At 53.9% G+C, this 25,661-nt stretch overlaps 2 protein-coding genes across 7 annotated transcripts in view; one reads left to right on the top strand and one right to left on the bottom strand.

The window, feature by feature from the left end:
* RGMA (repulsive guidance molecule BMP co-receptor a) overlaps window positions 1-5,840 on the top strand; it is a 29,170-nt gene extending 23,330 nt beyond the window's left edge. For 2 of the 3 annotated variants that reach the window (XM_033100109.1, XM_033100110.1), the window contains exon 4: window positions 3,572-4,297. In XM_033100109.1, the coding sequence (XP_032956000.1) occupies window positions 3,572-4,267 (696 nt within the window). In that variant the 3' untranslated portion in view covers window positions 4,268-4,297. Of the gene's footprint in view, window positions 1-3,571 lie in introns of all 3 variants that reach the window. The other variant, XM_033100111.1, reaches the window with a different exon arrangement.
* Window positions 5,841-11,154: 5,314 nt separating this feature from the next.
* Window positions 11,155-25,661, bottom strand: part of CHD2 (chromodomain helicase DNA binding protein 2) — a 95,065-nt gene continuing 80,558 nt past the window's right edge. For 3 of the 4 annotated variants that reach the window (XM_033100389.1, XM_033100390.1, XM_033100387.1), the window contains 4 exons: window positions 25,045-25,144; window positions 22,812-23,025; window positions 18,235-18,481; window positions 11,155-14,515 (listed from right to left, as the gene is read on the bottom strand). In XM_033100389.1, the coding sequence (XP_032956280.1) occupies window positions 14,182-14,515; window positions 18,235-18,481; window positions 22,812-23,025; window positions 25,045-25,144 (895 nt within the window). In that variant the 3' untranslated portion in view covers window positions 11,155-14,181. The remainder of the gene's footprint in view (window positions 14,516-18,234; window positions 18,482-22,811; window positions 23,026-25,044; window positions 25,145-25,661) is intronic. The other variant, XM_033100388.1, reaches the window with a different exon arrangement.

Below are 25,661 nucleotides of genomic sequence, written 5' to 3'. Positions count from 1 at the left end.
CCAGGGCGGCTGCAACCTGCAGGCCAGGCCCATGTGCCTGGGCTCAGAAGCCCAGGTTCCACCCTCTGCTCTCTGCTGACACGTACGGGGGCCTTGAGCCCAGCGATGCTGTGTAAAAACCAGACAGATCATTCATTCATTCATCCATTCATTCATTCCTGTGTTCCATTCCTTCACGTGGTTCCGTTTTTCCAATGCCTGCTTTGTTCCAGGCTCACTGCTGGGCACCGTGGCTGGAGGCCTGCCCCAGGAAGGATGTGAGGTGCTCCCCTCCCTTCCTGTCCCCGTTTTCGGAAGCATATGGGGCTCTGCAGCAGAGCTTGACCCACCCAGCCCCTTCCCTGTCATCTAGGGCCACCCTCATCTTCGCAGCAGGCTGAGAACTCAGCGGCCTTCTGCTGTGTCCCGATCAGCCGGGCAGCCCAGCAGTGACAGGGTCAGTCCCAGGTGGAGGGGCAGACTGGAGCCTTCTGGGACCCTGGTAAGAGACACCTGTGGCTGGTTTCCGGGGCCCCGGGCCTGCGCCTGCCTGTTCTCGTCAGCTTCCATTCCTCAGGGGTGTGTGGGGGTTCAGTCATTGATTCAGCAAACATTTACCCAACACCTCTTTTGTGCTCAGGGCCGCCTCCCTCCCACAGGTTCCAGGCTAATAATGGAGAATGAAGGCTGGCAGAGGGGTGCTGGGTGCTGGGGTAGCAGGATGCCGAGGGCCTGGGGGGCCCAGTGGTGTCCAGGGCATTGAGGAAGGCCTCTTGCAAGCGCTTACACTGAGTCTGCCCCAAGGACGGCAGGGGGCACAGCCTGGGACCTCCAGGGCAGCCAGAGCAGCCAGGCGGCCTTGATCTCCAAGGTGATGCGGGCCTGAGGCTTTTGTGAGCCCCCAGGAGCCCTCTGCCAGGCTTCCGCTCACTTGAGCCCACTTGCCTCACGCCCGGGGGCCTTTGCTCGTTTCCCACCATATTGGCGTCGTGCAGCCCGGCCCATCCCTCTCTTCTCGTCCGCGACCGAAAGCTAGTGGTGTCCAGCCCAGGCTGAAGGTTCAGCACCTGCCCCTGCGGCCAGCCCTCTGCTTCATCTCCCTCCTTCCAGCCATGCTTGTCGCACCCGGTTTTACAGGTGAGGAAACTGAGGCTCAGGGAGCAGAGGCACTCAGGCCTCTGCCTCACAGGCCTTTGACCCCTGGCACGTACCACCCTCGTGCTGCATAATTCACCTTGGTCTGTGCCCCCCGCCCCCAAAGGGTGAGCTTTGGTCTTGGACCGTCTCATTCCGTGTGGACACGGCCCCTCCTGCCCGGCCTGGCAGGTAGTTGGCGTTCCATACACAGCTGAGGAAGCCGGGGCTCGGCCCTGTGCTCAGCATGGTGGAGCCGAGGCCCCTCGGGGAAGGGAAGGGGAGCAGCAGAGAGGAGCAGCAGCCGCGCCCGTGGCCCTGTTGGCAGCCAGCCGCCCCGCTTTCGACAGCCCCCTTCGTGCTGTTACTTGTGGTTGAGTCCCTGGCACTGGTGCCAAGAAGACTCAGGCCGCCTGTCAGCCTTCCAGGAGACTGTCTCCACGAGCCATGGCGGTTAGAGCAAAACCAGCCTTTCCTGTTCCAGGGAGACGAATGGCACTTGGAAAGCAGCCCCCCACCCCCCAGAGTGTCTGTGTGGCCCTGCACACCAGGCAGGGACACCAGAGTCCCTCATCCCGTGCCCCCTCCTCCATGACAGGACCACCCACTGCCCAGACCACCCTGGCTGCCCCACCTCCCGGCCCCCTGCCGGCGGCCTCCACATCAGGGCAGGAGCCTTGGATGGAAGCAGCAGGCCGAGGAACACGTGAAGTCACCATTTTGGGGCTGTTATTTTTATAGACCAGGGATGGTCGAGCCAGGGCAGTTTCCTGCGATTCACGGATCCGATGAGGAGGGCGCCAAGCAGGAGGGAGGGGCTGAGGCCCCGTGTCACAGCGCGTCAGCTTGTCCTCGCGCCCCGTGCGGACAGCAGAGCGCCAGGTGCCCTTGGTCCAGGGGAACAGTGGCCTTAGAGGCACGAGCTGACACCTGGGAGCAGGAACGGGAAGGGGCGGTGGTTTCTCCCAGTTTTGCCCTTGTCTCCAGCACATACAATCCTCACGGTTAGGATTGCGGAGGAAAGAGCATTCAGACATCTCTTCCAGGATGATGGGACGAGGGAGTGACACTCACTCCCCTGCTGTTTGTCTTCCATCCTCCTCCCAGGTCCTGTGGGTTTGGGGCTGGAAACCAAGAGACTGATCCCAGCTCTGCCTCTTGCTTGCTGTGTGATCCTGGACAAGTCGCTCGCCTTCTCTGAGCCCGAGTTTCCTTGTCTGTAAATCGGAGGTGATGTCACCCTCCCCTGCATTGTGAATGCAGTGCCTGGCTCACTGATCCAGCAAGTGCTTCCATGTTCCTGGGTCTCAGGACAGTGACTGACACAGCTGGTCGGTTGTCTGCGTCTCCTCAGGGACTCATGGCAGCCCTGCCCCCTGGCTGCAGGCCCCAGTGGAAACGGGCCTCCCTGCTCCCGCCCAGGCCAGGGTTTTACAGTCAGCCTGGAGCCCTCATCTTCCTTTCACCAGCCGGTATCTTCCTCCTCTCGCTCTGCCTCCTGCTCCCCTCCCAGGCCCTGCTGGGTGGTCCCTTAGGGCAGCCTACGTGGCCTCTGCTGGCCTCTACCTGCCTGCATGGATTTGCCCCTCATTCTTCCTTTGAGCGTCCGTCTTCTCTTCCACCTGCTGTTACGTTCAGCCAGTGGCTTGCAGTCCTTTTTCAGGAATTCGGCGGGCGGTCCAAGGGCGGCATGAGATTTGTGGGCCATAGGAGTTTCCTGTTGCTTCTGTAATGAATGCCACAAACTAAGTGGTTCAAGCAGACGTCTGTTTATTCTCCTGTCGTTCTGGAGGCGAGAACTGTGAAGTGAGCCTGACAGGGTGTGGGCAGGGCTGGTCCTCTGGAGGCTGCAGGGGAAAATCCATTCACGGCCTTCCCTCTGGTAGCTGCCAGCACCCCTCAGCTTGTGGCCACATCACTGACTCTCTGCCTACGTGGAAACACGGCCTTCTTTCTGTGGTCCAATCTCCCTCTGCCTCCAACTTACGAGGGCACTTGTGGCTGCACTTTAGGGCCCCTCAGATAACCCAGGATGACGTCTCCATCTCGGGAGCCGTAACCTGAGCCCCTATGCAAAGCGACTTGCCACAGGAGAGGGGGGATGGGGTCAGTGTCTTGGGGGCTTTCTCCAGCCCATTGTGACGAAGAGTGATCGTTTATTTTCAACTAGCTGTGTTTGCCTTTTTATGGCTCACATGATATGTGGTCCGTGAGCTGGTCTTCTATGTAGGGTCGTCATCTAAAGTTCACATTCTAAGTCTATATTTTAAGGGGGGAAAAAAACAAAACAAGTTGTTTTAAAGAGCAATATTAGCAGAATCGTGCGGGTGGCACCGGACTGTGACCGACGTGGCGGTGGGACCGTCTGGGGCTCCCTGCGGGCATCGTGAGCCGGGACAGGCCTCCTCCCACTGCGTCCGCAGGCATCGCTGACCCCCCTCTGCTCTCTTCCCTGCAGCTCACCATCATCTTCAAAAACTTCCAGGAGTGCGTGGACCAGAAGGTATACCAGGCCGAGATGGACGAGCTCCCGGCCGCCTTTGCCGACGGCTCCAAGAACGGCGGGGACAAGCACGGGGCCAACAGCCTGCGCATCACGGAGAAGGTGTCGGGCCAGCACGTGGAGATCCAGGCCAAGTACATCGGCACCACCATTGTGGTCCGGCAGGTGGGCCGCTACCTGACTTTCGCGGTGCGCATGCCCGAGGAGGTGGTCAACGCCGTGGAGGACCGGGACAGCCAGGGCCTCTACCTCTGCCTACGGGGCTGCCCCCTCAACCAGCAGATCGACTTCCCAGCCTTCCACGGGCCCCAGGCTGCCAGCCCCGCGCCCGCGGCCCCCGACACCTTCCCGTACGAGACGGCCGTGGCCAAGTGCAAGGAGAGGCTACCCGTGGAGGACCTGTACTACCAGGCCTGTGTCTTCGACCTGCTCACCACAGGGGACGTGAACTTCACGCTGGCCGCCTACTACGCCTTGGAGGACGTCAAGATGCTCCACTCCAACAAGGACAAGCTGCACCTGTACGAGAGGACACGGGAGTCCCCCGGCCGGGCGGCCACAGCCGGGCTGTCCCCGGCCCCGCGGCTCCTCCCGGGCAGCCTCCTGTTCCTCGGTCTGCTGCCCGGCTTCCTGGAGGCCCTGGCTGCGTAGGATGGCGAGCGAGCTGTGCTGCCTGTCCCCAGCTGGCCGGCGGCTTCCCGGTGGCCCTCGCTGTCTGCGGGGGTTGGAAGCGGAGGCAGCTGCTGGCCGGTGAGCTGTGGGACGGTTACCTCAGAGCTGCCTTGGGCTGCCTGCTGGCAAGGGCTGGGGGCGTGGGGTGGCCCGTCGCCCTCTCCAGGGCCCAGGACAGGTTGTGGTGCTGTGACGTCTGACAGTAGAGCTGTGCGACGGGGAGAGCGGCTCCTGTCCGCTCGCCCCACAGTGTGAATGTGCAAACCCGAGCCCCTCGGGCTGGAGCCCCCACCCGCCAGAGACACTGGGAAAGGTCCGCGTCGCCCCCCACCCGCCCCTTGCAATGCACTGAACAGGCCCGGCCGACTGCTGCACGCGCCTGCCACACGCACACACTCGTACACTAGCACACTCGCACACACTCGGCCGGCAGGGCCTCCTTTCCCCTTGGGCCTTGGGACACCCCCAGGGCGCTGCTTGGGACCTTTAGCAAGTTGATGTAAACCTTTGGCCAAAAGGTCGTGCCCTTGTGGGGTCTCCCTGAGACCCCCCGGCTGTGGGCACGGGCTCGGGCTCAGACCCGGGTGCCAGGCCTCTGCCTCGAGAGCCCCCAGCGGGGGAACAATGCGTGTTGGCACGTGCCCTGAGCGACGCCACTCGTGGGCTCGGATACCCTTCTCTGGCCCCTTCCCCCAACACCCCCTATTCCCCACTGTGCTTAGGGAGTCGAGTTTCTAAATGTCTAAACAGAGAAGTCCCCCTTGACTTGTGTTCCTTCGTCTCTAGTAGCTGGATGGCAAGGCCCCTGGCGGGGGGCGTGGACCGCAGGGCGCAGGCCGGAGACCGGTGGATAGGGCCAGCTGGCCTGCCCTGTCCTCTGCTCTCCCCCCGGCCCCTGGAGCCTGTCCACCGAGGTCTGCATTCTGGGGAGAGGAGCAGGCTCAGGAGGCCTCACAGCCCTGAGCTGCCCTGGGAGGGTCTCTCCGAGTCCCCACGGCCACACCCACACCGCCAGCAGGGACTTGCGGCCGGGAGCCCAGGCTGCCCGTCAAGGAGCCCGGAACCTCCCGCCTCTGCTGCTGCTCCAGAGAAGCCCAGGGAGCAGCGCCAGCCGCCTCCGCACCCCGGGGTGCTGCCCGGCCCGAGGACGACCCTCCCAGCAGCCCCGCAGCCCTCCCCGGCCCTGCCCCCCTTCCCGCCCGCAGCCCTGGCAGCCCCTCTGCTGTTCCCCGGGACCTCTCATACACTGGCCCAGGAGGCTGCGGACATGTCCCTGCCTCCCCCTCCAAGAGGTCCCCTCTCTCTGCCAAACTTGGGCGGGCAGGCGGGCGGGACAAGGCTCCTGCTGGAGATTAGATGGTCCCTATGTTGGAAGTAAAAAGTGAAGCACTTTATTTTGGTTGTGTTTGATCGCGTTCTGCTTGGAAGTGGGGACCCCCCTCACTGCGTCCTTGTGTCTGCGACCTGTGTGGAGTGTCACCGCGTGTACATACTGTAAATTATTTATTAATGGCTAAATGCAAGTAAAGTTTGGGTTTTCTTTGTTTTGTTATTTTCCTTTGGACTATTTAGTGGAGTTTGTTTTCTGAACAGACTGGTTGGTTCCTTTTGGGGGTGGAGAGTTGACTCTGGTGGTGGGTGTCCCGACTGTGTGTGTGGGGGAGGCGGGCAGCTAGCCTGTGTGTCTGTGTGTGTTATGTGTTGTACATGTGTGTAGAGGATGTAGCAATGTTAACACCCACTGCCCCTGCTTCTCTAAAATTTCCTTTTTCTGCCAAAGATGAGCTGCCTTGGGGGCTTGAGGCATTCGGGCTCCCTGGAATAGTGTGGAGGACGTGAGATGCCCTTGGGGGCGAGGCTGGGCGTGCTGTTCTGAGATCCAGGATGACCACCTCAGGGGTCGGTCTGGAGCCTGACCTGGGACTGCCGTGGCCATAGAGGGGGCGCCGTCCACATCCGTGTAAGGACCAAGGCTTGCTGGGGGCCAGGCTCACTGCTGGCTCTCACTACCTCTCATCCTTTAAAACTACCCAATGGGCCAGGAAGAGATTCATGCCCATTTTACAGATGAAGAAATGGAGACTCGAGATGAACTGACTTGCCTAGGATTCCTTAGCAAAGGCAGGGCCAAGATGTACACCTAGGTCTGTTTTGCCCCAAAGTTCCTGCTCTTAGCACTAAATTCTGTGAGGCAGAATAGCAGCAGTTAAGCAAGGCCACATCCCGGCATCTCCACTCTCCTGGCTGTGTGACCATGGGAAGTCACTTAACCTCTCTGAGCCTCCATTCCCAGCTCTGTAAAACGGGGAGTGCCGATCACATAGGGTTATTTAGAGATTCAGCGAGTTAATTCCTGTTCAGGACTTGGGACAGGGCCTGGCCCACCGTGACTGTCGCGTGTTGGTGACGTGATTATCCCAAAGCAAGGGGTTGAGTGAGATGGTGGGCAGGAGGAGAGTGGAGAGGGCCACACAGAACCTGAAAGCTTGGGAGGGAAGTGAACCGAGAGGCAGGCAAGGGGAAGCATCCTTGTGTCTCAGTCCCAATCTAAAAAGGAAGGCCAAAAATAGAACTTTCTAGAACCCAGCTCTTAACCTCGGCTTCCAGAGAGAACTTGGGAGTCTGAGCTTTGGGAGGAAGGAGGCAGCCTACAAGGGACAAAACAAGGCTGGGACACACCCACGTGTCTCACCCACTTGCCTAAACTGTCAGCACCAATAGGTCGCTCCCCCCTCAGTAGTAACTGGGGTGAAATAACTCACAGGGGAGGCGCCGCTGAAATGCAAGAGCCATGGGCAGCGGCCAGCCCAGCACAGATTATCAAGAAGCCAGGGCACTCAGGATTTAAAAAAAACAAAAAAGCAAAAAACACCCTCGCTCACCAGCAGATGAAAATGCTCTGTTACTTGCCAGAAATAAAGTCTTGGTTTGGAGCTTGTTCAGGACCCTGCATTTAAGCTGGAATTCTTTTCCAAGTACCGTGCTACTAGATGCCCTCGTGAACATGGAAATTTGCATTTCGTGTGAATATGGAACACCGTCCTCGGCTAAATGGTTCCCGAGAAGCGGCTTCGCCTCGCACCTCGGGCCAGGTGGGAGCGGACGCGGGTGCCAGCTTATCTGCTCACACCATCCCCACTCGCCGACGTGTGCAGGGAACTTTGTGGAGATCTTGGTTGTCGAACAAGGGTTTATAAGGAGAGGTGACAGGGGACAGGGCTGTTCAACACACACGAATGAGGACCATTCCGACCAAAGGGGGCAAACCCTGGGATGGGGCAGGAGGGGGGCGATGCCAGGGAGGAGCCTGGAGCCCGGGGTGGGCTTGGGCTGCAGGCCGATTTGGCGTCCAGGCCGGCCCTGCCCGTCGCTAGCTGTGTGGTCTGCCTTGGAGTTTCTGAGCCTTAGATTCCTTATTTGTAGAAGGGAATTATGAGTATCTACCTCCCAAGGTCATTCTAAAACCCAGTGAGCTCACGCTCATAAACTGCCTGGCACATGGGCCCCGGGCAGGGAGGCCCCCAAATGGCGTCCCCTCCCCCTGCAGCGGTACGTGTGCCGTTAGTCCATCGATCACTCTTTCCTGATCATGGGAGGGAGCGCAGCACAGACCCACAGACTGCCTCTTTTTCTCTTTGGGGAGGTAAGTCAAACTGTTATGTCATTGAATGTCCCATGGTGACGAAGGGAAGCGAAGGTTTGGCGAGACGCTCCCTGAACTGGGGGAGGCTGGGAAAAGCTTTCGTCCCAGTGGGGTCAGGGGGGACTTGACTAGCTCACCTGCGTGAATTTGGGGGAACTAGCTGTGCTAAGGTCTGGGGAGGGCATTCTACACAGAGAAGAGTGCGTGCCAGGGCCAGGCATGATGGCAGCCCGGAGTTGAAGGAAAAACTTGCAGCAGAAAGCACAAACCAAGCTTGAATTGAATCTTGACGCTGACAAATGAGATTCAACAAGCAGCTGGCGTGCTGGGAGGAGGGCGAAGGGGACAGCAGCCCTGCCCTGCAGCCCCAGCGCGGGGCACACAGCCTGCCCGTTGGCAGGACTCTGGGACGTGGTGGTCAGTGTTGCACCCTCAGCCTCTTGCTTGTGGAGGTAGGGGAAGCCGGCCTCTCCCTGCAGCCTCTGCCCCTCTCCTCTTCCCCGTCCTGTCACACTCCCTGCAGGGACAAACCATCACTGGCTCTATAGCCAAGGGGAGCGGCCCGCGGGGCAAGGGAATGAGGGCTGAGCCGCCCCCGGGGTCGGGTGAAGCCTTGGCGGCCTGGCAGGCCATTTGTGGGTCTCTGCTGCCCTCTGCTGGACAGTTCTAAAACCACATTCACTCAGGCCTGTGTCCGGGAAGGGCTGCTGCTGGGGCCCCACACACAGTGCAGGCCCCACCTGGGGTGGCAAGCACGGTCTCCAACGGCCTCAGATGTCCCGACACGACACGAACGACGGGTGCCGGGCCCATCGTGTCATCTCAGTGACCTCCCCCCACTACAGCCTGGCGAGGGGCTCCCGTTACCCGTAACTGGAGGCTGACCATGCCAGCAGGTTCACACCCAGGTCTGCCCCCCGCCCCCCGCCACTCGGGTCCACTACCTGTCCCTCCACCCCTCTCCTGATATCCTGGCTCTGTCCTCCGTGACCTTTCTCACCTGACATTTTGTCCCTGTAGCTGGTCGTGGGTCCGTCTCCGCAGCGCTCAGTGCAGAGGGCAGGGGCCTGCCTCATGCTGGCGGTGTCCCAGCTCCTAGAACAGGACCCCGCCCACAGCAGAAGCTCAAGCTCAGTCAAGAGAAAACCTCTCCGGCGTCACTGTCTGGTCCCAGCTGGACCTACCCCGACGGGCTGGGAGCTCCCTGAAGGAGCCTGTCTCTGTCTCTCAGTTCAGAAGGGGCCAGGCCAGGCCACCCTCCTAGGGTTTGATACCCCCTAGAGCAAGCTTTCTTCCTGGTTGCCTCCGGGAAGCTGGGCTTGAGGGGCAGCTCCGATGGCCTCTCCAGCTCTGGGCTGCTGGGCACAATGCTAAGCAGGCCCACCCCCAGGTCCTGGTGTCCCCAACCTCCCCCCTAGACCCCACGTCCTCCCAGCCAAGGACTGAGAAACATTAGGCTGGTGCGAAAGTAACTGCGGTTTTTGCAATTAGTTTTAACCTTTTAAACCGCAATTTTGCACCTAATAGCTCTCCCTAAGGGTTTACAGACCTTTTCCTCTTCTCTGAGAGCTCTCACCGAAAAGCCACATTACCCCTAGATGATTCCTTCATTTGCAAATGCCAAGGCCACCTGCCCACCCACACACAGGTAAGGACCAAACAGGGACAACACAGACCGCCCTGCCCAGCCCCTTTAGACCCCACAGCGCATGTGGTCCGTGTGGACTGAGCTTTGTAACGACAATCCCCTCTTAGGTCACGAAAGAAAAGAAGACGGCATGTGTGGACCCTCCACGGGACAGCTGGCCCTGCGAAGTAGACATTAGTCTGTCTTTGAGCTGGGACATCTGTAGGTCACCGACTTGCCCGTGCCCACACAAAGCCAGGTCCCACGCCACACACCTGTGCGGGGAATCCCGATGTCCGCCCTAGGGCAGGGTCCCCTGGCACCATTGGGGCAGGCACCCCCAGGGCCCAAGTTTCTACAGGACAGGGGGTCAGGACCAAGCCTCTATGGGAAACCTGGGCCTGCACCTTTAAGAGCCACAGGTTGGGCTCCGGGGCCGACTGTTCTGGCAAAAGTGCAGGGCCTCGTGTTTCAATAAGTGACCTTTCTGTTGGCGCTAATTGAGGACTTGCCTTGATGCCAGACATGTGAGACCCCGCCAAGGAGGAGGAAGGGAGCCCGGGCCTGCTGCTTCCAGTAAAAGGCAGGCGTTTTGGCAGCGGTCAGTTGAGAAGCCTCGTTGCTATTGTAAATCATAGTAAGCTGATTATTGCAACACTTGCTCTTAAAAGTTTCCCCGAGTTGTTCCAGCTGAGCTGTGAATTGCAACACGATTGCGAGTTGAGTTCCCTCGGGCAGGAAGGACCCTGAACTCTTCTTTTCGAGTCTGTGACTTAGGAACCACATGCAGTCAACACCCCGGCTTTCCACCGGCACAGGCCAGGTCTCCTGGACACTGGGGTTTCCTGGGTACGGAGAATCCGGCGCGTCACAACAATCGGAGTTTGGTTTCAAAGTCACTGAAGTATCAGTTAAACCCCGTGGGCCTGGCCGACTTCTCCAGCTCCTATTCAGCCGGGATCTCCGCCCACAGGCTGTCCGCCCTTCCTCCGTCTGGGCTGGGCCTGGCAGGAGCTGCGGGCCTGCCTGTGCCAAACTCTACACTTAACATTTGTGTCAGTGTTTCCATTATAAAATGCTTTTTTCCCCCTTCGAGAATATATAACCCAACTGTTAAGTTACCTTCAAGGCTGCAGGCTGGCGGACGCGGTGTTTTCATTTCCTATGGACACAGGGGGCTGCAGGACCCCAGGGTGGACCGGCACCTTCCGGGGCTCCCAGGACCCTCCTGGCAACACGAGAAGTTAAGGACAGCCCTGCTCAAGGACAGGCTGCAGCTCCTCAAGGTCATTTCATCAAGTTCGGGGACGTGGGCTACGGACTGGAGCTGCTCGGCCGGGGGGCTGTCCACCTCAGCAATGGCTGCTCAGGGAAAATCTTAGAAACCTGTCGTAGGAGGTGCTGGACCCAACAACTGGTGCTGGGCAGGGGGCAAAAAGGCACCTTTAAAAGGCTCCGTTGCTCAGGCTGTCACACAATCTGCAGGAGGCGGCAACGAAGAGAAGGGAGACGAGAAGCGTGCAGCCACAGGTCACGCAATACAAGGCAACACGGTCGCCCAATTCTAAAAATCCTTAGTAACACTTTTTAATATACAAGAATCAAAAGTACAGCAGTTTTACAATGTAGGAAAATTTAATACATACTATATAAACAACATTATTTACATCAGAAATCACTAGGACAGTGGCATTTTTCACAAATATAAATTAATTACTGTTTAGTCAACAGGTTTTAAAAGTCCACAATTTTACAATAAAGAAAAACCATCTGTCCCCAAACAAGAGGGACGCGGATGGACTAAAGCAGCCTGGACCCTTGGCCTGGCTCTCCTCGCCCGACACGGCAGCCCCCAGACAAGCCAGAAGACCCCTGGGGCTGGGCCCTGGGCCACCGCCCCTGCTGACGAGTGCATTTTGGTCTGTAGGATTTCAGGGTCCCTGTGTGGATTCGTAACTGACTTGCGTTTGCACCGCACGCTCTGACGCAGCTTGCAGACATCGAGCTACAACGTCTGCAGCACGACGTGAGGTGTTCTGGTTTCCCATGAAGGGCTTGGGGAACGACTCCGCGGACAGGGAGCCCAGGGGCCATCAGGGCGGGCGCTGCGGAGAGCCTGGCTGTTTCTCTCGGGCCGTGTCTGCAAGGCCATGACGGTGGGTGGCCTGGGCTTCGCCGCGGGCTCTTCCAGGGCGGCAGCAAACCGTGTTAATCCTCGCTTACGTGCAGGTCTCAGGTGAGGCTACCTCCCGTCTTCCTGAATCCTGCTATGTCTACCCAATTATTGCATCTTTCAGAGTTAGGCTCCATGGAAGACCATCCTCACACATTCCTGGGGCAGCTTCTCCCATCCACAAGCGAGAGAATTTCTACCTGTGCAAATCTGGGCTTTGAACAGAAGCATACAGTATTCATACTGACTTAGGTCAGGGAGGAAACGCCTCCTTTCTCCCAACCCACCCTTCCAATAGGCGTCAGCACCTCAAACAGATGCGCTCATGGAGATACTGCAATTGTATAGTCACGGTAACACTGATCTGGTTCACACCGCCTTTTGCTACGTCATATGGCACTCGTCAGGTCCCCAATGCAAACCAAAGGAAGCTCCTTTTCCCTCCTGATGAGACCTCTTTGGGAGTCACTCCTATCTCCTGCCAACAACAAAAGCCTTGCCGGTTTCTGACACACAGGGCCTCTGATTACTCCACCTGGAATCCTCGAAGTGACGGGGAACACGGAGACCCCCAGGACACAACCAGGCCTGGCTTCCCATCCCTGCCTACCCCCCTGCATCGCTTGAGGACCCCGCGAGCCAGAGGACCCCACAACCCAAAGCCGGGGTGGCTGTCAGTATTGTCAGCAAAGGGCTGCCCTTGTGACCAAAGCAGAGCCGTGATTTCCCACCTCCTCGCACTGAGCGGTCACGACAGGTCCCCTGGGCTTTACACGTGGTACAGGCCTAGGGTGAAGGACCCCAAGGACCAAGAGGGGGTCAGTGCGGAGGGGGTGGGCCCACGGGGCTGCCAGCATGGGCTGTGAGGACTGGAACTCTTCACTGCCAGCCCCGGGGGGCTGCTGCAGCAGGGAGCTTGGCCACCAAAGCCACAGCCGCTTCCCGGGTGACACCACTGGGGCATTTCTTAGCAGAGGCATCAGTGATGCTGCCAGGGGACCCGCCAGTAAGTGCTAATGATTTCAGGCCGTCCCCACGGGTCCGCTCCGGGGGCTAACGCTGCGTCCACCTGGACAGCGATTCCAGGCACACGGCACGGCAGGTGCAAGCCCGCTATTCAGTCTCCACCTGCAAAGGCCTGTGGACACGAACAGTCCAGACGGGCTCTGCTTAAAACAAATGAAACGGAAGGCCCCCGCGTCCGTGACACAAGCAACCTGCCCTCCAGTCCTGCCTCAGCTCAACTCTAGTGACTCTGCACAGCTGTCACCCTACCCCGTCCGTGGGTGCTTCCTACTGGGGAGAAAAGTTCTACTTGGGTTTATACTGCATTTCGTTCTAAAAGAAACTGAGTTCAGTGCGAACGACCTCCAACTAATGGTGGAAACCTGTTCACCACAGGCAGCTTCCTGTCACCTGTCTTCAAACTGTGCAAAAGGGACTGAAATGCGGCCGCGAATGCGGACCCGGTACAACACTGAAAGCCCCCTGGCGTGCTGGCACTCCTGCACCCCACCTGGGGGAACCTGTTCACCACCTGCAGAGCACCCCCACCTGGGTGGTCAGCACCCCTCCTCGGGCCCTGGAGTTTTCCTTCTCACCACAGGCATCAGAAACCCACCCGGGGTTCCAGTTTCTCATCCGCTCAGCCCCCACTCTGCCCCCATCCTGCCCACCCCCCAAGTAAGTCAGACCTACGGCGCCCGCGACGCTGCCTCAGTCACAGGACCCGAAAGCCAGCTGCACGGCCCCAACGTCCCCTGGCACCGGGGCAAAGGAGGCCCCCTCAGGAGGCCAAGCCTTTGAAAAGTACAGTCAGTGTGGGAAAAATTAGTGTCTGGGAAGGAAGGGGCCATTGGGAAGTGTCCCCCGAAAGCCCTGCACCACAGGTGTCACACAGTGAGGCCCAAATGTATCATTTCTCCCAAGAACATACTTGAGGGGCGGGCCTGCTCCCCTCCAAGTCCCGTGATGCTCGTCCCCATGCGCCCCCATCAGCAGCAGCGTCGCGTCACAGTGAACCAAACCACGCGCCCTCCAGGGGTCCCGCAGCTGTCACGCGCGCATTCCTCCCCTGACCACCGCGCCCAGGTCCTGCGGGCACCGGCCCTGGCGAGGAAACACGCGTGACTCTGGGATCCCTTCTTCCTGCCCCGGGGAAGCACAGCCCGTGGAGCTGGCACCAAGTCCCCTGTGCCTCCGAGCACCCGTCCCAGCGGGAGGCCGAAGCCAGGCTGCAGTGGGGTGGGTGCCGGAGTCGCGACAACATCAAAGCCGGACCGAACGGACGCACCCCACTCCCTCAAGGGCCCCCTCGGCCGGCGAGCTGACGGCAGCAGCGTGTCCAGAAACTCCACTTACTGGTCTAGGTAACCGGCTCCTATTGGATCAGACCAAAAATATCCAGGTGCTTAATGACTCTTGCTCTCCCCTCGGTTCCGAGCTGTCCTTTATGTTTTCCGAACATTCCAGTTATAATCTGGGTTGTTTTTCTGTTCTAGGGATCTCTCCAAAGGAGACCTATGATCCAGGGGTGACTTGGAATCATGAGGCGATTTCTGCGAAGGGGGCGAGCGAGGGTCTGAGACCGCCGGGTGCAGTGGGGGCAGGGGCTGTTTATACTCCCCCAGTTTGTCTGTGTGGAAGGAGCGGTAATGGTCTGAGGGTCCCTGGCCGTGGTAGCCCATGGGGGGGCGGTGATCAGACATCCGCCGGAAATCCTGCTGGTGGTAATTCTGAGGCCTAAATTCATCAGATCTCCTCCGCTTGGACTCATGATGGTGCCTGAAACAGAGACACGAGGGTGAGCGGGAAGACCAAAGCCAGGCGCCCCTCCCCTCCCGCATAAGCCCTCCTCCTCCTCCTCGTGCTCCACATTCAAGGGCCTTTCCGAGGACCCGGGGCACACGCTGCCATTACGAGGAATCAAGAGAACAAAGTAAAGGGAATAACAAAGGGCTATTTTATACTTATTGGCAAAACACATCCTATGAAATGACATAAGCCTCATCAAGTCTGCAATGAAACAAGCACCCACTTGAATCACTGATGGCTTTGTACACTCATACTGCCTCCGGGAAAACTGGCACCATCTGCAAACACTTTCACATTCCCTGACCCAGCCCAGGAGAAAAAGAGCCACAGAAAGTATGCCGTAAGTTGTTAGCAACAGCAAAAGCCGCAGATGACCTAAGTATTCAACGGTAAGTGAAGGGTTAATTATTTTAAAAATTGACTCAAAGAATATGACAACTTTTACTGAGGACCAGGCTAAACCGCTTGTTGGCCTACTAAAAGCAGTGGGTACCTGTCAACAGCAAAAAGACAAACAACCCCATTCAAAAATGGGCAAAAGACAGGAATAAACCTCTCTCCAAAGAAGATAGGCGCCTGGGCCCCTACGCACACGAAGAGAGACTCAACACCTTTAGCACCGGGAAATGCAAATCAAAACCACAACGAGATACCTCTTCACACCCACATGTTCAAAAAACCCCAGAAAATTAGCACTGGCAAAGCCGTGGGGAAGTTGCAGCTCTCACACATTGCTGGAAGGAATGCGAAATGGTTCAGCCTCTGTGGGGAAAAGTTAGGTGGTTCCCAAAAAGTTCAACACAGAAGTACCGTGTGACTAACAGTTTGCTCCTAGGTGCCCCGCAGCATTGTTCACGACAGCCAAATGGGGGAAACAACTCAAGTGTCCAGCAATGGATGAATGGATAAACAAAATGTGGCACGTACCCACCGTGGAATGGTGTTCAGCCATAAAAAGAAATGAAGTACTGGCATGTCCTTCGATCTATCAGCCTCTAAAACATTAGTGTTCAAAGAAGCCGATCACAAAAGGCCACATCTTGCATGATTCCCTTTACGCAAAACCCCCAGAAGAAGTAAATCCACAGAAAAAGAACACAGATTGGTGAGTGGCCGGAGCTGGGGAGACGGCAGAGTGCAGAGGGATTGCTTAATGGTCACCGCGTGTTTTCTCTGCGGTGATGAGTGTCTGGGCACTTGACAGAGGTTGCACAACACGGTGAATGTACGAATGTCACCCACTGTTCACCTTAAAAGTTAACTTATGCTATGTGAATTTCACCTCAACAAACAGAGAGGTAAGTGGATGGTTCCAGTCAAGATTCAGCCCCCTCCTGAACCGAGAAAGAGACAAAATGTATGCAGCGATGGTTTTCAAGACAGTACATCAGATGCCAGGCAACAAAGAGCATCTATTCCTGAGAGATGGGAGACTTAGGAGACGAGCCTTCTAACTGGCCCGCTCACTGCCTCACGATAATTTCTAGGCCTCAACTCAGGGAAGGGGAGACCAGGAGAAGCCCCGCAGACTTCCTGAGTCAAGGGTTTGGGGCGGAAATAGGACCAAGGCAGCTGGAGTGCAAAAGAGAATTCCGCACATAGGAAGTGAGCCATCTGCAGAGGTTTCCCCTTGAGTCTTCACTGAACACGATTCTCGCATCTACATGAGGAAAGTGCCCCAGGCCAGGGCGATACCAGCCTCACCAGCCAGACCGAAACCTCTAGGTCTGAGGGGTCTGTACAGGCAGAGGACAGTGAGGACCCTGGCCGGGGGGTGGGGGGGCAGGATAACGAGCCCCTGCCTGAGTGAAGCTCTCTCCCACCTCACCAATCCTAACAGCAAGACCTAAAGAACCAAACCTGCCAAGTAACTTGATCAAGGCTCGTAACAAAGCTCCAGGGTATTCACAGGAACATAGAATATCCAGTACTCAACAGGTATCTATCTGATCAATAACTACTAGGCATGGAGGGAACGACCCAGGAAAAGAAGACCCTGGTAAGGAAATAAGTTAATCAACCGAAACTCACCCACATGACACAATCAGCAGACAAGGACGTAAGAACTACTTTTAAACTGTATAATGTACGCAACACAAAATATACCGGATGGGCCTCAAGGCAGGTTAGACACTGAGAAAGAAAGAAAACATGAGTGAACCTGAAGACCTAGCAATACAAACTATCTAAATGAAACAGGGAAGAAAACATTAATTTAAAAAAATAAACAGAGCATCCGTGAGCTCTGAGACGACTTCAAGCAGGTGAAATTGGAATCTCTAAGGGAGACGAGAGCATGGGGCGGACAGAAAAAAATGTTTGAAGAAGTAATGGTAAAAAAATTCCAAATTTGACAGAAGCAATGAACCCACCGGTCCAAGGAGCTCAACAATTGCCCAGCACAAGAAACACGAGGAAAACACAGGAAGGCATGTTATCACTGACGTGCTGAAACAGTGCTGAAGAGAAAGGCAGTTCGTAAACAGGAACGAAAATCCAGATGGCAGAGTTCTCATCAGGAAACAAGGCACAGAGACAGAGGAGCGCCTTTCAAGTCCCGAAAGTGTGAATCGAGACGTGTTCGCCCAGCGAAAGCACCGTCATAAATGAAGGCACGCAAACACTGAAGGAACTCGTCACCAGCTAGGAAACGGAAGCCGAGTGGGCATACAGAGCTGCACAGAGGAATGCAGGGCACATGCCCACTGCGGGCAGAGTGGCCGCTTCAGAAGGATGGGAGGCAAGGCGTGCGGATCCTTCTGGAGGCAGCCGCTCCTCGGCCACAGCTGCTGTGCTAATGCTGCCTGGTGTTACCGGGCCTTCCAAAAAGAAGGCAGAGCACTGAGGCATTTATCTGAAATTTTCCTATTTTCAATTCAAGAGGCAGCCCAAACCACACGCCATTAGCCCAGGGAACACCAAAGCTGCTGTGAGGTTAACACAAAGCCAGGCCCTGAAATGAGGAAGAACAGGTAACAACACCTCCTCCTTCTGTCCTTGCTGGCTCTCACAACTTAAAACCGTGGCTCATGTACTATGATAGAGCTGCAGACAGGGTACAGCTTCCAACGTCTTTGGCCCTTAAATCGTGGCTCCTGGCAGGCAAGGCCCACGGGCTGGTATCTATCTCAGCATCCCTGCTACCTGGTGTGGCTGAGAGCCCAGCACACAGAGCTTAATACTTCCGGTTGCTGGCACTAATGTTTTGCGGCTACCTCTTCTCTAGATTTCTTCAGAGGAAGGCAGAAGCAAACTGCCAAGGACCCAGAGAAGAAAACTTAAAACCGGTAACCAGCACCCAAGGCCTTCCAACTACCCGATCGGCTATTCTTCCGGGCGTCCCTTCCCGGGGGCCCAGTCTAGGCTTGGGCCTGCAATGCCTAGCCCCCCTTTCTTCTCTGCTCAGCTGACTCTTCAGAGCCCAAATCAAGAATCAGCAGCTGCCCCTCTTCCTCAGCCCTCAGGAAAAGCTCCAACATCCCTGCTTGGAACCATCCCTCAGCACCGTGTCAGCTGCCTCCATCACGATCCCTCCCCAACACCCCAAAGACACCCCGTGACGGACGCTGGGTCAGACTTGGGCCGTGCTGGGCACATGGCGAGACGGTCAGAGCATCTGATACTCCGCTTGTCTCTCAGCCCCCACCCCCCGCCCCCCCGAAGGTTACAGCGCCTGGCCGAGGTCACACCTGTCATAATAATCTCTGTGTCCCCGGTGGTCTCGGTCGCTGCTGTACTGGTCATAGGGCCTCTTTCGGGACAGGTTGTTGGGCCGGTAGCTCCCAGAACGGTGGCTGTCCACATGTCGCCGGTCCCCGTAGTGATGGTCCTTGTACCAGTGCTGCTCATACTGATGGTGCCTGTCACTGCCCCACGACGGGTTGTTGTTGCCGCCACCATAGCTGAACTTCCTCTCCCTCTGCCAGTCCCCTCGGTCTGCGGGAAAAGAAGGAGCGCTCTCATGGCTGAAGGTCACTGCCACTCAAGTTTACACGGAAAGGCTGACACGCGTTATAAACAGACACTCAGTCCTCCTCTTGGCCTTTCTGCTGCTGGTAACACACCAGTGATGAGTCCTCGCGTTCTTTCCCCCACACGTTAAAATGAGAGAAAATTCACCGCCTGTCTCCTGGTGAAACCGTAAGAGCTTCTGCTTTTTCTTTTCCCCCTGCTTACTTTCCAATCAGGGGCAGACCGTTAAAAGGAGATTTCACTCAAACACACCAAACGTTAATTCGGAGACCAGCACTGCTGAATCTTCCGGCTGCAAGGTAATCGCCTCCGTTTACAGTTAACTTACCCCCTGATACCATATGCTACGCCTGGTCTCCGAAAGTCGTTCCTGACACACTTACCGATGCTGCTATTCTCCCCCGCCCACACCAAAAACAAAGGGCCTCCTGTTATAAAGTGACTCCTCTACCGTGTTTCCCCGAAAATAAGAGCTAAGCCGAAAATAAGCCCTGGCATGATTTTTCAGGAGGACGTCCCCTGAACATAAGCCCTAATGCATCTTTTAGAGCAAAACTTAATATAAGACCCCGTCTTGTTTTCAGGGAGACATGGTAACTCTGCATTTGGATCAGCACCCTAACTCAAGGATAGGGCCCAAGTGAAATTTGTTTTAGCTTCTGTAGCCTCCATTTTCCCCTGCCGAGAAGAATCACACTTACCTGAACCAAAAAAGGTAGTGAAAATACATAAATCCAGGAGTGGAAACACAAGCGTCCAGGAATGCAAACAAGTTAAGTCCAACCCATGATCGCAGGTCGAATTGGTCCCCAAAATGTACGTCCACCGGGGATCTGGGGGTGTGACTGTACTTGGAGAGTCTTTGCAGACGTTACTAAGGATTTCGAGGAGATCCTCCCGAATTTAGGTCAGGCTCTAACGCCAGTGACAGATACCATTCTGAGAGAAAGGCGGAGGGAGGTCCGAGACAGACCGTGGAGGAGAGCCACATAGAGACGAGACAGAGTGGAGTGAAGCAGCCAGGAGACAGGAAGCAGAGGCTTGCCTCGCCGGCGGAAGCTACCAGAAGCTGAAACGGATTCTCCCTCAGATCCTCCCAAAGAACCAACCCGGCCCACACCTGGATTTCAGAATTTGTCCTGCAGAACGGTGAGAGGATACACATTTCTCCGGTTTTAAGCCACCTGGTGTGCGGGGCTTTGTCCCACGCAGCCTGAGGAAAGCAGCAGAGGCTTAACCAGAAGGAACTATGTGTCCTCGTGGGACACCAACCTCCTATCCACAATTACGTCCAGATCACGGATGTGCCACCAAATAAATGTTTCTCTCCTCACTTTGCTGGTCTTCTAGCATTTTTCTACAGAGCCAAAGAAAAACACTACCAAGGAAACTATGCAGCTCAGAAATTTATACCAATAAACTCTTAACGTAGAGTCAGCCAGTGGCTTAAATTCATTGCCGATCCAGGGTGGATCAGGTCGAAGGACCATGAAGTAAAAAAAAAAACTTTTGACTCTTCAACCTAAGAATTCACAAACAGCAACAAAAAGAGACACCTTCACAATGTGAAAGGGTCACTTGAAGATGGCTTCAAACCAAATGGAAAGTAAGATTTCAAACAGGGTGGCAATGTCTGTGGTACAACCCAGATGCTTGAAACTCAAGCCAAGTCATTTATTTCCAGAGAAAGCAAACAGTGCTTCTCTTTCTTCTTGAACCCTCCATGAGGTAGGTCACTGGTTAGAAGTACCGAGCCATTAAGGAGATGGGCGAGGAATCCAGGGTTTAAATAAAAGACTACAGTTAGCTTAATAAGAAGAGTTCTTTCAAACGACCCGAACAGAAAATCAGTGACATCACATGAACACAAAACCAGTCTAATCCCAGGAAAAAGTCAGTACAACGAATACGACCAGATCTAAGGACATGGAAACAGGTCTCAACCAACTTGTACAGCCATTATCCTTCCCCTCAATAAAACGACGATCAACAACTTTGAACTATTTAGACTTTTAAGAATAAGAGACGTGGAACATCTGCTTCTAGGGAGTTCAGAGTATCTTGCAGCAGAAATCCCACTCTGCCAAGAAGGAGAAAGGCCAGATAAACAAAGAAGAACCTGTTTGGAGACATCAGAGAGCAGCCAGAGCAACAAGGACTAGAAGGAGGAAGATTCCAGAGAACAGCAAAGCTCAGTCAGAGAACGGCCAACTTCTGTAGCCACTGGGCAGCTCTGGGATTCTGAGCCTGACAAGAGGCTGAGGACCGCTGCTGGACAGACAGACCCCAGCAGAGCCCCGGGTGGTCACGGTAGGCAGAGGCCCGTCTCCCCATAGGACATTTGCTGATCTGCAGAGACTTTGCAAAAGCTAAGCTGAAATCCTCTGACAAAGCAGAGCAGTTTGGGACAGAATCACGGTGCCGAGAAAACCAAGTTTCCCAGTGAAGAGCTGCCGAGGGGAGGGGCGGCCAACGCCACAGCCCCCCCCCGCCCCCCCCCCCCCCTGCGTTGAGCAGAGGCGACTACACTAAGATGAGCACCTCCCACACGTGCCCAGGGGAGAAAAAGTTGAACCCTCTCTGGGGGACCAAATGGAAATTCTAGAACTGAAGTTCAGAAAGGAATATATACTTCATTCAGATTATTATGGAATATCTGACTCTATAAAATCTTATCCTATGCTTCTATAAATACTATATAATTTTTAGGCTTCATTCTAGAAGCTTTTCCCCCCTTTCTTCTTATCGCTTTTGTCTTTAAAAGTAACTCATGTTCATTGTGATCAGTGAAGCAGCAGACGGAGAAATTACTAACTTCCATCTCCCCTCCATTCCTACCACCCTAAACTATTTGCTACCATGTATATGTTTTGACATCTTTCTCTGTGCTTCTACAAATATATTATTCAAGCATATACGATGCAAACCAGTTTGGTGGTTCCTCACAAAGTTAAACATAGACTCACCACATGACCCAGCAATCCCACTCCTAAGTATACACCTAAAAGGATTGAAACTAGGCACTCAAATACTTGCACACACATTTTCACAGCAGTATTAGTCACACCAGCCAAAAAGCAGAAACAACAACCCAAATGTCCATCAACTGATAAATGGATAAACAAATTATAGTCTGTCCATACAATAGAATGTTATTCAGCCACAAAGAGGAATGAAGTACTGACCCATGTTACAGCATGGAGGAACCTTGAAAATATTATGCTAAGGGAAAGAAGTCAGGCGCATATTGTATGATTCCATTCAGACGATGTGTCTAGAATATGTAAATCCAGGGGGCAGAGCATGGCTGCTGGGTGCAGGGGCTGAAGGCAGGGGGACATGGGAAAAACTGCTTCACAGGTATGGGATTTCCATTTGGGGTAAGGGAAGTGTGCAACCAGATAAAAGTGGTGGTTGGACATTGTGAATGCACTAAATGCCACTCACTTGGTCCTTTAAAATGGTTAAGTTATGTGAACTCTCACCTCAATAAATTTAAACATGGATTTTGTTGTTGCTACTTTTTTCCCTCCAATTTTTCTTTTTTTACTCTATAAAGCCAATCCATCCTTTTTAACCAATAATAATCCAGAGTCCAAGTGTCATTTTATTCATCTAACCATTCTCTTATTTACAGACTCAAGTTATTTCCAGCTTTTTGGCCACTATAAGGCTGGAATCGTGTCCTGATACATGTATGTTTTTAGTTCTGTGGGACAGACTCCCAGAAACAGATCCTACCACGTATTTAGATATTTCACATTATTTTCTGGGAAGATTGCAGCAATTCACATTCAGTGATATTTGTGTAGTTCATATTTTAATTTTTACTGATCTGAACAGATAAAGAGAAATTAGTTAGCTTACTGATGCTTTAATTTACACTTCCTTAGTAGCATTGCTGGTCATCTTGTATCAACCGTTTGAATTTCCTCTTCTATATGAATTCCCTATTCCTAACCTTTGCTCATTTTTCTATTTGGTTATCCTTTTGTTATCAATTTACGGGGCTCTTTCAATATCAACAGTTTTAACCATTTAACTGTCATATATCACGTACACTGTTTCCCTCAGTCTGTCACTTGCCTTTTGTTTGTTTCTGGGGGCTATGTTCTTCTGAAAGTTAAAAGAACATCCTCATCCTTTTGGATCTTTATGTCATGCTTTACCTCACTTGAGAGAAAAAAGAGGACAATAAAGGGATGGCAAAGAATAAAGCACACAGGTCCCGTCTTTGGGTGGGGGGAGGCTTTCCTTGGGTCACCTCTTGTAACAACTCCACTTCATGACCTACCTGCATTGCTGAAGTGTCTCTTGTTGGGGTGATTATAGTTATCTCTTGGGTGTCCATGCATCTGTGGGCCATGGGAGGCAGGCAGATGAGACTTCTGAGGGTGAAGGCTGTGTGGGGTGTGGGGCTGAGACATCAGGGAATCCCGGCTTGAGCCCGATGCCTCCGGTCGAAATGGCTTCTTACCACCAATCACGTCATCCTTCTTCTTCTGCTCCTGCAGAGGAAGAGGAAACCTGAGACTCTGACGATCCCAGGCCCGATTCCCAAAAACAGTGTAAAGATCATCGCCTCCCACCAGTTCCCTCTTGGTCTCTGACCTACTGTTTTACGACCTTCTTTCCAAAACAAAGGTCACCCATTCCTCCGAGTCCTACACCATTGGCAGCCCCACCGAGCTCCATCTGCCGCTCTGACCTACTAGGCCAGCTCCCACTGACAAGTACCTGCACAAACACGTGCGCGGCCTGGAAGACGCCATCGCACGGGATTCCCCGTGGGCCGTGGGAAACCAGGGCCACCAACGTCCTTAGGCTAACGAGCACGAACCGCCCCTGACTAGTCCAGGGGGAACCAGTTCCTATGTCAGTCATCAAGCCGAGCATCTAAATGTTTGAGTAACACCACTTCTTTACCACACAAGCAAAATATTCAATATAAAAACATCAGCAAAGGAAGAAAGAAAAAATTAGAAATGGAAAGTGACCTAAAAGTCTCACCAACAAGGGGATTACTGTTCATAATTTGGCCCATGTCTTCCGAAGCCATTTCATGTGTTTTTACATATATATTTTTTAAACAAAAATATTACTTGGTATTCTTTTTTTCACTTAACATATTGTGAAAACCTCATGTGACTTACTTAGTTCCACAATCTTATATTTATGGTTGAATAGTACTCCAATCGGAAAATATCATGATTTATTTAATCAATTTCTTACTGTTGGATGTTCAAGTAATTTCCACTATTAAACATGTTCAAATCCTTAATTATCTCCTTAAACTCTCAGAAGGAGAATTATGTTTTACTCTTTGATGAATCTTACTGAACTGTCCTCCAGAAAGGCTGTGACATGTACACCCCCACTAGTGGGGTCACTGCTTTTGTCGTTCCACTCACACTAACTCCTGATACCTACAGTAACGAAGCTTTTTACATCATGCGCTCAGCTTCAAATGCTCATCCTACCTTTTACTCTTTCCCAACTACTCCATTTCCTCCCGGGGCATTTTCTGACTATTCTTTCAACAACTTACTTCTTAGAATGCTGAAAATTACACTAACATTCAGCAACAGCGGTGTATTATTCCTGTGTATCATGGCTACCTCATACATCCCATTCTCCCATGTAAATTTAATCATAAGCGACTAGAGGGGAGACTCCACAGGTCAACGCAGAGCTGGGCATAGCTTACGTCATGCACCAAATACCTGTGAGCACCTGCCCCGGGGGGATGAGAAGAAAGCAGAGACCGAGCCATAAAACCTCTGCCTTCCGGGAGTTGACATGTTAGCAGGGGACCCCCAATGCCACCAGACAGGCCCTAAGTGGCTACTTTAGGCAGGACCCACGTGGCAAGTCAGCAGATCTGCAAATGGACAGGCTGCACAACGACCACCGTCCCTGCCATGCCACTCCCCACAGCAGGGGACACCACAGAAGGGGAGGCCATTTCCCGGCACCTTCTCAAGTGTGCTCCTTCATGTGAGCAGTTAGAACCCCACGTACAAACACTAGAAGGACATCAAGTTCTCATGGCCCAGAAAAGAACAGAAGAAAGTATTTTCTGCCCACAGGAAGGAGTCACATTCATGTGCTCTACTGAGACACATGTCTATGGAAGAAGAAGAGGCCTGGTGCAGAAGAACACAGGCTCACAGCCCCTTGTCAGAATTTCTACAATGTTTGGTCCCGATGCACTGGCTGTTTTTCCCATCGGGTCTTACTGTTAAGCTGCTAATGGAGCATGCTGAAAAACCACACAGCTCACACACGGAAGGAACACACTAGACAAGACAGGATGGGTGTGGGGGGCTCCTGCACCCCCGCGGACCTGTACTTCCATCTGCAAAGTAAGACACCCAGGGATCCTGCCAGTACCAACCACCGATGGGTCTACGCTCATCACCCCAGGGACAAAAATGTTAATAAGGAACTTTTCTATGGAACTGTTTTGTGTTTTTGGTTTTTTTTAGTTCTGTTTGTACAAATTAGGATTAAACTTGTATTTTTACCTCCTCTTCTTGAGATCTTTTCTTATGAGCCATCTTGTATAACTTATGCAATTTTCGAGCATCAAATTCTGTAAACTTGGAAACAAAAATCCATAGGTTCCTAAAATAAGGAAAAAAAACAGTTCTGGTAAATGACAGAATTTTAAAAAGAACTTTAATTCTCTCCTGGTTGATGGCAAGCGATTAAATTTGGTGGTGGAAAACTCTCCAGGTGTAGAAACTGAGTCACAGAAATGTTCTTTCAGGTCTTTGCATCAATAACACATTTTTCGATGCTACGATCAATCGTTTGATGGAGGGGTCTGAAGCCCAGGGCTCTGTCTCAGCGAAAAACACCTCATCTCACCGGCTCCCAGGACTCCAGTGCTGAAGTCTTCCTTCACCTCCCACATCTCCTAGACTCTACAGTGCAGTCCACCATCGCCATGACCTCCCAGGTGGGGACCCACGTACAGTCCAGAACCTCTGCGTTGCTGCTGCTTCTGTCCTCCAGTAGTCACCACCAATGCCTGTCGTTTCTTCCTTAAAATTCGGAGGGACTCGTCCCCGCCAATCCCACCGCACTCACCCTACCATAGCATAACTGTCAACAGGGGAAGGGCTGATGGAAGGGGTGT

Source organism: Rhinolophus ferrumequinum, chromosome 28, assembly GCF_004115265.2.
Source record: "Rhinolophus ferrumequinum isolate MPI-CBG mRhiFer1 chromosome 28, mRhiFer1_v1.p, whole genome shotgun sequence".
Classification (NCBI taxonomy): domain Eukaryota; kingdom Metazoa; phylum Chordata; class Mammalia; order Chiroptera; family Rhinolophidae; genus Rhinolophus; species Rhinolophus ferrumequinum.
The sequence above is the reverse complement of the archived record's forward strand: the minus strand, read 5'-3'. Positions and strand labels throughout refer to the sequence as shown.